General features: G+C 44.7%; 1 protein-coding gene across 1 annotated transcript in view; it reads left to right on the top strand.

Annotated features, from left to right (window-relative positions):
• The window catches only part of GLDN (gliomedin), a 28725-nt gene extending 16802 nt beyond the window's left edge, over positions 1-11923 (top strand). The window contains exons 7-10 of the mRNA XM_087704187.1: positions 2290-2373; positions 2465-2590; positions 5572-5722; positions 11058-11923. Of these exons, the coding sequence (XP_087560313.1) occupies positions 2290-2373; positions 2465-2590; positions 5572-5722; positions 11058-11571 (875 nt within the window). The 3' untranslated portion in view covers positions 11572-11923. The remainder of the gene's footprint in view (positions 1-2289; positions 2374-2464; positions 2591-5571; positions 5723-11057) is intronic.
• Positions 11924-12236: the final 313 nt, after the last annotated feature.

A 12236-nucleotide genomic window follows, 5' to 3' on the forward strand; every position in this document is an offset into this window, starting at 1 on the left:
GGGCTGAACCTCCAGCATCGCATGTGAAATCGAAAGAATCTCATTCCAAACCCAGAATTGGAGGCAGCAACATCTCTCCCCACCCCCCTTTTAGACTGAAGAACAGTTTTGATGGGGAACCAGGGATTGGTTTGGATGATAGTACAAAGAGCTGACCCTTAGAACAACTTCACACAACCACCTAAGGGTGCTTTTAAGTCTGCTTTGTGAGAACGGGACTACTTGACCATGTTCTTCTACAACAAGCAGGGATCCCAGTGCTGAAGGGGAACATAACTACAGGCTGTTCTGATTCTTTACAAGGAGAGAATGTTGTGTACTGTGAAGTAGTTGCAGTAGGATCCAGGGAGCCTTCCTTGAAACAAAACAGTTTCTTCACCCTGAACTCGAGGTGCCACGTGGGGTGGGAAAGCTTATCTAAGTGTGAAGTTTGCTTCTGGTTTGAGATTTGTGGACTGATCTGTAGGTCTTGGAGGACATCCAATGGAAACATGGACGTCCTTAGATTTTTATTTTTTTTAATTTAAAGGTTATGGCAAGTCACAAACCCTGTTCTTCTCTTCATCACATATGTTAGTTTGGAGCTTGACTTTTTCCCCACACAAAAAGAATAAAATCCTTGGTTAAAAGGGGGGCTGTCTGCCCTCCTAGGAAAAGGAACTTTAGAGAGAATAGAATAGAATAAAATAGAATAGAATATAGCAATAGCACTTAGACTTATATACCACTTCACAGGGCTTTCCAGCCCTCTCTAAGCTGTTTACAGAGTCAGCCTCTTGCCCCCAACAATCTGGATCCGAGATGGCGCAGTGGTTAGAGTGCAGCACTGCAGGCTACTTCAGCTGACAGCAGTTCTGCAGTTCGGCTGTTCAAATCTCACCGGCTCAAGGTTGACTCAGCCTTCCATCCTTCCGAGGTGGGTAAAATGAGGACCCAGATTGTGGGGGCGATATGCTGACTCTGTAAACCTTAGCTTAGAGAGGGCTGAAAGCTCTATGAAGCGGTATAGAAGTCTAACTGCTATTGCTATTGTTTTACTCACCTCGGAAGGATGGAAGGCTGAGTCAACCTTGAGCCTGGTGAGATTTGAACTGCCAAACTGCTGGCAGCTGGTGATCAGCAGAAGTAGCCTGCAGTACTGAACTCTAACCACTGCGTCATGCGGCTCCAATAGAATAGAATAGAGTAAAATAGAATAGAACAGAAAATAGAAAAGAACAGAACAGAACAGAGAATCGAATCAAATCGAATCGAATCGAATAGAATAGAATAGAATAGAATCAAATAGAATCGAATCAAATAGAATCGAATAAAATAGAATCGAATAAAATAGAATCGAATAAAATAGAATCGAATAAAATAGAATCGAATAAAATAGAATCGAATAAAATAGAATCGAATAAAATAGAATCGAATAAAATAGAATCGAATAAAATAGAATCGAATAAAATAGAATCGAATAAAATAGAATCGAATAGAATCGAATAGAATCGAATAGAATAATAGAATTGGGAAGTTGAGCCCATCATGTCATCATTATCCCAATCAGACAATCAGAATAGAGTTGGAAGGGGCCATTCAGGTCATCTAGTCCAACTCCCTGCTCAAGCAGGAGACCCTATACCAGGGCTGTCAAACTCCCAGCCCGTGGGCCGGATGCATCACGTGCTGGCCATGCCCATACCTGATTTAGCGAATGTGGAAAAAAATCCCAATATGTCAGATGACACCACCCTGACCATGTGAGTCGTTCCTGACTCTAGGGGGCGGTGCTCATCTCCGTTTCAAAGCCGAAGAGCCAGCGCTGTCCGAAGACGTCTCCGTGGTCATGTGGCTGGCATGACTAAACGCTGAAGGCGCACGGAACGCTGTTACCTTCCCACCAAAGGTGGTCCCTATTTTTCTACTCGCATTTTTTATGTGCCTTCGAACGGCTAGGTTGGCAGAAGCTGGGAGAAGTCACGGGAGCTCACTCCGTTACGCGGCGCTAGGGATTCGAACCGCTGAACTGCCGACCTTTCTGATCGACAAGCTCAGCTTCTTAGCCACTGAGGCCCCACGTCTCTTTTATGGATGTGATAAAGGATGGTATAAAAGGGCATTAGATTATCATCAGCATTGAACAGTGATTTAAAAAAAATGAAATCTGAAGGATTGGGGATAAAGAAAAACTTTAAAATAAGTATAAACACTTTTTAGCCTCATGAAACAATGTCTTCTCTCTTTCTTTTTCTTTTTGTCAAAGTTCACCCACAATCTCTGCTTCTCTTTCCTGCCCTCCTGTTTTAGGAGAGACCTGTAGCATTCCAAACGATGACACTCTCACCGGGAAAGCCAAAGAGCAAGGCCATCTCCATCCACGCAGGAAACCTGGTAAGAGTAATTCCTTCCAAATCCTTCCTGGAAAAAATTACAGGGGATTGCCACCTGCTGTCTCCAGCGCTGACTCTTCTCTCTTTGTTAGAAAACACGATCGAGTCTATTGGGAGCCCCGAAGAGATCGTCAAACTGAAGCAAAGTTACGGGGCGTGGATGGTAGATCTCGGAAACCGCTCTGATGAAAAGATCTGGATTGCTGAGCATTTCACGGGTAAACCTAGAGTAAACCCGCTTGGGTTTACAGTTATGCTTTTAGAGGAGCAATAACATACAGTCATATAGCAATAGCACCTACACTTATATACCGCTTCACAGTGCTTTACAGTTTATCTAAGCGATTTACAGAGTCAGCCTTTTGCCCCCAACAACCTGGGCCCTCACTTTACCCACCTGGGAAGGATGGAAGGCTGAGTCAACCTTGAGCCTGGTGAGACCTGAATTGCCGAACTGCTGGCAGCTGGCAGTCAGTAGAAGTAGCCTGCAGTACGGACAATGCAGGAGAAATCCGGTTCACTCAGTTCAATTCATTGGCTCAGTGGCGGTCGGTGATAGATACACATAAGGGAATATCGCTCCCGCCGCCTTAAGTCCGGAAGCAGTTCCATAGGTGGAAGGTGAAGACTTTTTGGTGAATTGATAAGATTTAGCACTCTTAAAGCAGCCCCAGACTGCTCCTGAGTGAAAGAATGGAACATCTGCCAGTTTGAACTGAGGTAACAGAATGTGAGGCAACTGGCAGTTGGAACAGAGTTCTCTTCAGGTGGGGAGGGGGAGTAGAACTCCTTCGCATCAGAGGGTGTTAATTACTGTATAAGAAATGCTAATGATCTGATGGTCATTTTGAAAAATCCTTTCTTAGTGAGCACTAGAAGCCAAATGGAACATACCTGCCAAATGTCAAGTTTGTAGGCTTTACAGTTCTGGAGATTTCATGATGAGTGAGTGGTATTTGGCATTTATATATATATAGATATGCCACCCCATACTGCCCTACAACACTCTCTGGGCAGTTAAGAGTAGCATATGAAAACAATGTAGAAGCATTAGTTGCATATTGCATCCAACAATCTGGCTCTTCATTTTACTGACCTCGGAAGGATGGAAGGATGGATCAATCTTGACCCTTGTCAAGATCGAACTCCAGGCTGTGGGCAGAGTTACCCTGCAATACTGCGCTTTAACCATTGCCCCACCAGGGTTCCTTGACTGTTTAGAAATCATGTTAAGATGCATATCCTATTTATTTCCAAATAGCAATAGCAATAGCAGTTAGACTTATATACCACTTCATAGGGCTTTCAGCCCTCTCTAAGCGATTTACAGAGTCAGCATATCGCCCCCACAATCTGGGTCCTCATTTCACCCACTTCGGAAGGATGGAAGGCTGAGTCAACCTTGAGCCGGTGAGATTAGAACCGCTGAACTGCAGATAACAGTCAGCTGAAGTGGCCTGCAGTAACCACTGCGCCACCTCGGCTCTAAAGACCAGGCATTTAAGCACCGTGTGCCTTTTTTTTAAAAAAGGAAGATAAATTCTTAACAAGTGTGAAAACAGGACAATACAGACTGTGCCCAGATGCTACTGTCCTTAGAAACTGAAAAAAAGTTACATTTTTCAGATTGCGATCTCCGCCATGGATCTGATGCCCAGTTTCCCTCTTTGCATACATTGACTAGGCTCATGCATCATTCTTGAGCCATGATTTGGTTTGTACCTTAAAAAAAAGCAGAGTGAGCCCATCCATTGGGGCTTGTAAACTATGATTTATGATTCAGCATGTTGCATGGATTCAACTAATCGGGATTTATACAGGAAACCCTGGTTAAACATAAGGGATAAACCTCACCATTGGGATTAATCCCAACAATGATTTATGGCTTAGCATTTTATGATTTGTATCCTGCCAGAATTGTGCATCTCCAGTGTGGCATAAATGCTGTCATCTGTGACTTTTTGGAGAAATCATAGTTTTGTAAAATATGTGAAACTAGTCAGTGTGAAAACGTACACCAGCTGCTTAATCCTGGTAGGTGAGCTATGTATACTTTGAGAAGTTTATATAACGCCTTTTCCCCATGAGCTCAGGATAACTTATACGTAGAGATATCTCCTTTCCTTTGTATCGTTGTAACAATCAATCTGCTTCATAGGTAGGACTGTGAGAGGTTGAGTCATTCATGCGTTTCTGTGATTATCAACCTTGTGATGTAGCTCACACGGAAAAATTCTCAGATGACCTAACTATACTTTATGAGACCGTTCCCCCCAGTTGTCTCCCAAGGCCAATCCCAAATACCATTTTAACAAAATGCACCACTGTTGGGTTTGTTGGTAGCAATGCCCCAGAGAGAAAGTCTATACAGAGAGTGGTAAGGACAGTGGAGAATAGCAATAGCAATAGCAGTTGGACTTATATACCACTTCATAGGGCTTTCAGCCCTCTCTAAGCGGTTTACAGAGTCAGCATATTGCCCCCAACAACAATCCGGGTCCTCATTTTACCCACCTCAGAAGAATGGAAGGCTGAGTCAACCCTGAGGCGGTGAGATTTGAACAGCTGAACTGCAGAACTGCAGTCAGCTGAAGTAGCCTGCAGTGTTGCATTTAACCACTGCGCCACCTCGGCTCTATGAAGATTATAGGAAGCTCCATTATTCCGGATACTGCTTATAAGCGCTATGTGGTTAGAGTTCAAAACATTGTTAGAGACCCCACCCACCCACTTTACGGTCTGTTTCTCCCCTCTTCAAAGTATTTCTAGCAGGACTAACAGATTCTGTAACAGCTTTGTTCCTTTTGCCATCTTGTAAACTTGCAAGATTCGTTTTTCTTGCCATCTACATGTATACGTTCAAAGTTGACTCTGATATTTATCTGTGTCATATGTATGTGTATGTATAATGGTCATCTTTTGAGAGCAGACTGCAACAAAATTTCATTTTAATGTATGTTGATTAGTGTGACAATAAATAGACAATAAAATCCTTCTCTTCTCTTCTCTCCTCTCCTCTTCTACTCTTCTCCTCTACTCTAATTTTGTGAATCAGCTGATCAGCTGAAGGAGAACTTGAAGTTGGGCCTTTCTAGGTCTAGAGGAGACCAACATCTTATCTGCTACACTGTATTGAGTTAGAAAAGCCTAGGAATGTCAGTGAGCAGGTACTCAATTTTTGCACTTTTGTTATCAACAGGACATGTAATCAAGGAATACCAGGACCTCAATGCATTGTGGAATGGCAACTATACCACCATTGAACTGCCCTGGTCGTATTATGGATGCGGCCATGCCATCTACAACAATGCTTTGTACTACCAGCGGGTGGGACGCAACATTGTTGTGAAGTAAGTAGCAGTGGCAGCTTGAACTTCATGGATAAGGCGAGACAGGCTCTCATTTCAGATGAGCAGAGTTGGAAAGGACATTGTAGGTCATCTAGTCCAACCCCCAACTCAAGCAGGAGACCTTACGCCATTTCTGACAAGTCCAATCTCTTCTGGAAAGTCTCAAGTGATGAAGCTCCCACAACTTCCAAAGGCAACTTCTGTTCCATGGGTTGATTGTTCTCACTGTCAGAAAATGTCTCCTTATTTCCAGGTTGAATCTCTCCTTGGTCAGTTTCCATCCATGATTCCTTGTCTGGCCTTTAGATGCTTTGGAAAATACCTTGACCCCCTTCCTCTCTGTGGCAGACCCTCAAATATTGGGACTCTGCTATCTTGTCTCACCTGGTCCTTCTCTTCACTAGACTAGCCATGCCCAATTCCTGTAACTGTTCTTTGTATGCTTTAGTCCCTTAATTAATTTAGTCCAGTCCCTTAATCAACCTGGTTGCTCTTCTCTGCACGTTTTTTTAGAGTCTCAACATCTTTTTTATAGTATGGTGACCAAAATTGGATGCGGTATTTTAGGAGTGGTCCTACTATGGCTTTCTATTCATTCTCTGGAAGGAATTGGGAGAGAAGGCCAAAGAATTGCTTAAGCACTGGAAAACGTTCAGCTAGTGAGTCAAATAGGTCACCTGGTTGGGGATGCTCATTCAGGACTATCCTAGCAGCGGGATTACTGCAGGATAAAGTACCAACATCATCCCCCAGTATTTCCAGGTAAAACAAAACCATGAAGTGGTGCTGCTGGTCAGTATGGACAATACTGAGATGAATGGAGTCTTGGTCAATTCGATGTGAAGCAACTTCTCTTATTCCTGTTCTTTTGGATAGTGTGACCTTCAAGAGGTCATTTCTAGGTTTGTAATTCTATGTCCCTTAGCCCAGTGGTCTCCAACCTTGGCAACTTTAAGGCTTGTGGACTTCAACTCCTGGAGTTCCTCAGCCAGCAAAGCTGGCTGAGGAACTCTGGGAATTGAAGTCCACAGGTCTTAAAGTTGCCAAGGTTGGAGACCACTGCCTTAGCCCACCGAAAAGCCATGTGCTTGTGTAGTAGAAGCATTAGAATCTGGAAGTCTTCTGGGGCTGGATCCGGGGCCAGCAACCTGCGGCTCTGGAGCCGCATGTGGCTCTTTCATCCCTCTGCTGTGGCTCCGTCGCCGATCGGCTCCACAATTGATAGGGCTTTCGGTTAGGACAGGTAGAGGAAAAAGGATGCCACACTAGGAGGAGACTCTATGGTGGGGGAACCGGACTTCCACTTGGCTTCAGAACTGAACAGGGGTCCTCCGGTTAGGACCTTTGTGGCTTTTTGATTGTTGCCGACCCCTGGGCTAGATGGACAAATGATCGAAAGAGACTTCTTCCCCCATGTTCAGGCTTGAGCCTGATCTACATAATCTATGGATTTCCTTCCAGAAGTTATGTCTCTCTTCCAGGTGTCAGAACCAGCTGGCTTGTGCCCAGAACTCATCAGCAACTGCCACATATTCACCTGTCTGTTCATTAAATTGTACATATGCTTAGACATAACAACACCCTTTGTTCCCCCCTGTCTCTTAACTACCAAAGTTCCATAGCCCTCCTTTTTTTAAAAAAAAAAAAGTCTTGGGTTGATATTGTAGAGTTGATTCAAAGCTGTCCATGGAACAAGCAGGGCTGCCCATCTGGGTGGAAACGTGTGGGAGCTGAGACAGCTCAAGAGCTCTGGCCTAGTGCTGCTGGCTCACAAGGTCTCAGGTGCAAAGCATGAGTAGTCCCCCCTGCTTCCTTGCCTTTGATGTGTGAGCCAAAAACAATATCACTCAGTTTGAAAGCAGGTGTGGGTTGCTCCTCACTCTCTTCCCTTGGAGGGAGGGGGGGCACAGAGCATGGAAACGAAGGAGGGTCTTGAGAGCCTAATTTGGTCTGTTGAAAGGCAGACTTGATCATGAAGCAAAATCTTTTAGTTATCCCTGGCTGTCTCTAAAAGGGGGCTTCCAATTGGCCACGGAAGAAGTGGCGGACGGGAATTGTTTTTGCAAAAAATAAATTAACAAGTCACATTAAGTAGGAAGTTTTTGGTTACGTTGTTTGGATGCATTGAAAGACCAGGGCCTTCCATGAAGTGGAATTTGGAATACAAAAACATTAGGGTAGGGGAACCTGGAATGAGATAGTATACGCATCGTGGTGTATTAGAATGAACATGATGGTGAAAAATAATTGTACAACTCAAGCACTGTTTAAGTAGTATATATGTTATTGGTTTTCACTTTGGTTTTTATGGCAAGTGAAATGCCACGTGGCACGACAAAACAGAGCTCGACTAAAGCGCGCCCGATTAAACCGCGTCGCTGACGTCATCAACAGGGCTACAACAGCGAGCACGGAGAAAGAAGGGCGCTTTAAATAGCGCTTTAAAAGCAAGCTGATTCAAGTTAAGGTAAGGGTTAGGTTTAGGGTTAGGTCTAGGGTTAGGGTTAGGATAAGGGTTAGGTTTAGGGTTAGGTTTAGGGTTAGGTTAAGGGTTAGGGTTAGGTTTAGGGTTAGGATAAGGGTTAGGGTTAGGTTTAGGTTTAGGGTTAGGTTTAGGGTTAGGTTAAGGGTTAGGATTAGGTTTAGGGTTAGGTTAAGGGTTAGGTTTAGGGTTAGGTTTAGGATTAGCTTTAGGGGGTTAGGTTTAGGTTTAGGGGTTAATTTTAGGTTTAGCGTTTACAGTGTGCTTCTGTCTCTGCGCTGTTGTCGCCCTGTGATGACGTCAGCTACGCGGTTTCGTCGAGCGCCCTTTAGTCGAACGCGGTTTTGTGGTGGAACCGAAATGGCAAGACAGTCACACTATGTTCAATATAAAGGTAAAGGTTCCCCTCGCACATATGTGCTAGTCGTTCCCGACTCTAGGGGGTGGTGCTCATCTCCGTTTCAAAGCCAAAGAGCCAGTGCTATCCGAAGACATCTCCATGGTCCTGTGGCCAGCATGACTAAACACTGAAGGCACACAGAATGCTGTTACCTTCCCACCAAAGGTGGTTCCTATTTTTTCTACTTGCATTGTTTACCTGCTTTCGAATTGCTAGATTGGCAGAATCTGGGACAAGTCACGGGAGCTCACTCCGTTAGGGATTTGAATCGCCAAACTGCCGACCTTTCTGATGGACAAGCTCAGTATCTTAGCCACTGAGCCACCCTTAGTTGTCTCCAAAAGGGGGCTTCCAATTAGCCATGGAAGAAGTGGCGGGCAGGAATTTTTGACTGAAAAAAAATTAACAAGTCATTAAGCAGAAAGTTTTGGTTAGGTTGTTTGGATCCATTAAAAGACTGGGGACTCTTCCCAAAACTTGTAACATTTCTCCCAGAAGACACAGAAGAGAAAATGGATGAAGGTTTGGATAGACTCTGCATTCTTCAGAAGAACAAATGAGCTGTCTCTTATTTCAGATGTTTATCTGTCCTCCAAGTGGTAGTCTTTTTTAATGAGCATCAATTTTCCCACGCCGTTTCTCAACCCCACTTCCATGAAAGCAGTCTTCTACCTGATTGAGACTTTAGAAAGAGTGCAGAGAAGAGCAACAAAGAGGATTAGGGGACTGGAGGCTAAAACATATGAAGAACGGTTGCAGGAAGTGGGTACGTCTAGTTTAACGAAAAGAAGGACCAGGGGAGACATGATAGCAGTCTTCCAATATCTCAGGGGCTGCCACAAAGAAGAGGGAGTCAAACTACTCTCCAAAGTACCTGAAGGCAGAACAAGAAGCAATGGGTGGAAACTAATCAAGGAGAGAAGCAACTTAGAACTAAGGAGAAATTTCCTGATAGAACAATTAATCAATGGAACAACTTGCCCAAAAGTTGTCAATCCCCCAATACTGGAAGTTTTTAAGATGATGTTGGGTAACTATTTCTCTGAAGTAGTGTAGGGTTTCCCGCCTAAGCAGGGGGTTGGACTAGAAGACCTCCAAGGTCCCTTCCGACTCTTATTATGTAAACTAAACTGATTGTCAGTATGTTTCCGAGCCAATTTTCCAGTTGGCGTGGTGGCGGCAAGGATAGCTACTTCAGCTGGTGGAGTTTATTGTGATAACCTTCCCATCACGAAGCCCGGTCTGAAAAGGCTCCCAGAGAGGGATTTCCTCATTATGTTTTTCCTTGGGATTTATTAGACAGGTGATAAGGAAGGGAGACTCCCAGTAAGAGGATAAATGCAGTGACAAAACAGAACACCTGGATTGTATTGACCAAAAAATAAGTGCATGGGAGTTTCCCTCCCACTTCCCTTTTGCTTGGAAAGGAAATTTCAAAAGCAAAGTTTTTCAAGAAGGAAAAAAAAGGAGGATTTCTTTCAGCATTTGCTCTTCCCTTCCCATCTCATCCCATCTTCTTGGAAAGTGTACAGTCTGCTTCCCAACAATAGAGGCTCCCAGATGTGCGGACGTCATCTCCAGATCCTCATCAATGGACATGTTGCTGAGGGAATTCTGGGAGATGAAGTCCATACACATCTGGAAACTGCCAAGTTGAGAAACTATTAATAATTAGATCAGCGGTCACCAACTGGTGGTCTGTGGGCCACTGGTAGTTTGTAAGAAAACTTTGGTGGTCTGGAGAAAAATCTTGGTATTTTTACATTTTTAATGTTGCGCTAAATCAGGGATTCTCAGACAACGGTCCCTGGGCCAGGTATGGCCCGCCGAAGCAATTATTCCCGCTTGCTGATGGGATGGGGTCCTTCAGGCACTTAGTTTGGCCGCCTGTTTAGTAGCTCCAGCCCTTCCTTCCCTCCCTCCCTGGGAGTCTAGGCGCTTCAGTGAGCGATGTGCGAAACTTCGGCCGGGCTCCTCAAAAGACCAAGTTTGCAGGCTGCCAATCGAGCGCCCGGGCTGGCTACAAGACAAACATTAATTCTTGGCCATATTTGAGATTCCTAGCAGCAATGGACAGCAAAGCTAGGGTGGAGCTCGGGCGCTTCACTCCGCTAACAGGAGGCCAAGCTAAGTGCCTGAAGGACCCCTATCCCGTCACCAATTCATATTAGTGGTTCACGGGATTTAAAATTATGAATTTAGTGGCCCCTGAGATCCGAAAGGTTGGTGACCCCTGAATTAGATGATCTGTAAGGCCTATCCTACTGCGATTCTGTGAAAAATAAAACCAATCTATTTGGATTCCTTATTGCTCTTCGCTTACACCTAAAGAAAACAGAAAGGAATCAATATCAGGTGCCTTTGTTGTGTTTCTCATGAGTTTGGAAAAGCAGGGTGCTGTCTTACTCTCTTGGATCGTTGTTCTCAGCTCTTTCACGCCATCTTCCTTGCAGGTACCACTTCGAGACGGGCATCTCCAAAGTGCTCTTCATTGAGAACTCTTGGTACTATGAGCGCATGTATCTCTTCAGTACCTCCAAGTCGTACTTCAGCATCGCAGCGGAGGAAAACGGTCTCTGGGTGATGTATCTTTCCCGGCCCGATGAACACATCATGGTGGCAGAAGTCGAGGAGGAGACCTTTTCTGCGTTGCGGCACATCAACACCACCTACCCGCAGTCCAAGGCGGGCAACGCCTTTGTGGCTGGCGGGGTGCTCTACATCACCGACAAGAACCACATGCACGTGGCTTTCGCTTTCGACCTCTTCCGCGAGAAGCCGTTGGAGGCCCGCTTCGAGCTGAAACTGTCCCTCTCTTCGGAAGGGTTCGAACAGAAAGTGTCTCCAGCCTCCAATGGGACCTTGGTCCCGGTATTGGCCATGCTCTCCTACAACTGGTTGAATAAGCATCTACATACCTGGGAACACGGGTTTCTGATACAGTATCCTGTCCACTTTCTCGTCTAGCGTTGGACAGCCCTTGGGTCCTCCACCTCGACAGTAAAGTTGAGCGCCTGTTTTGAGAACCTCTTCGGATTCCTGTCTTCTGTTCAAAAAAATGTCCAACGAAGAGCGTATCGGGATGCAGACCAGGCAAATTACAATGGTTGGCGTGTCTATGAGTTAGATCTAAAGACTTGTGCTTTCAAAGTTAAGGGGTTCTGTTGGTCGTCTCAAGTTTTCCAGTTGGTGCAGAGGAGTTGAATCTGCATCAATCCTCCCATATTAAGGCAGTTGTAATAAAAAAAAAATTCTTATTAATGTACCCTGTAATTCCACTGTTGCCTGATATGAAAATAATACAAGACATGATGTCCCGTATTTGTGTCGTTCCTTTGCCTTCCTCTGCTATTTTTGTGTTTGTGTTGCTGCAGAGATCACTTACACACCAAAGTGCAAAGGATGGGAGAAAAGAAATCATCTTAAAGGGTTAAGTGTTAAAGGTAAAGGATAGCATTCCTACCTTAAGGTAAAGGTTTCCCTCGCACATATGTGCTAATCGTTCCCGACTCTAGTGCGGGGTGCTCAACTCCGTTTCAAAGCCGAAGAGCCAGCGCTGTCCAAAGACGTCTCAGTGCTCATGTGACCGGCATGACTAGGTTTATTATTATGGTTTAGGTTTATTAGCATTT

The sequence above is a fragment of the Thamnophis sirtalis genome, unplaced genomic scaffold (assembly GCF_051295495.1).
Source record: "Thamnophis sirtalis isolate CommonGarterSnake01/CBP01778 unplaced genomic scaffold, rThaSir2_p1.2 scaffold_2, whole genome shotgun sequence".
Classification (NCBI taxonomy): domain Eukaryota; kingdom Metazoa; phylum Chordata; class Lepidosauria; order Squamata; family Natricidae; genus Thamnophis; species Thamnophis sirtalis.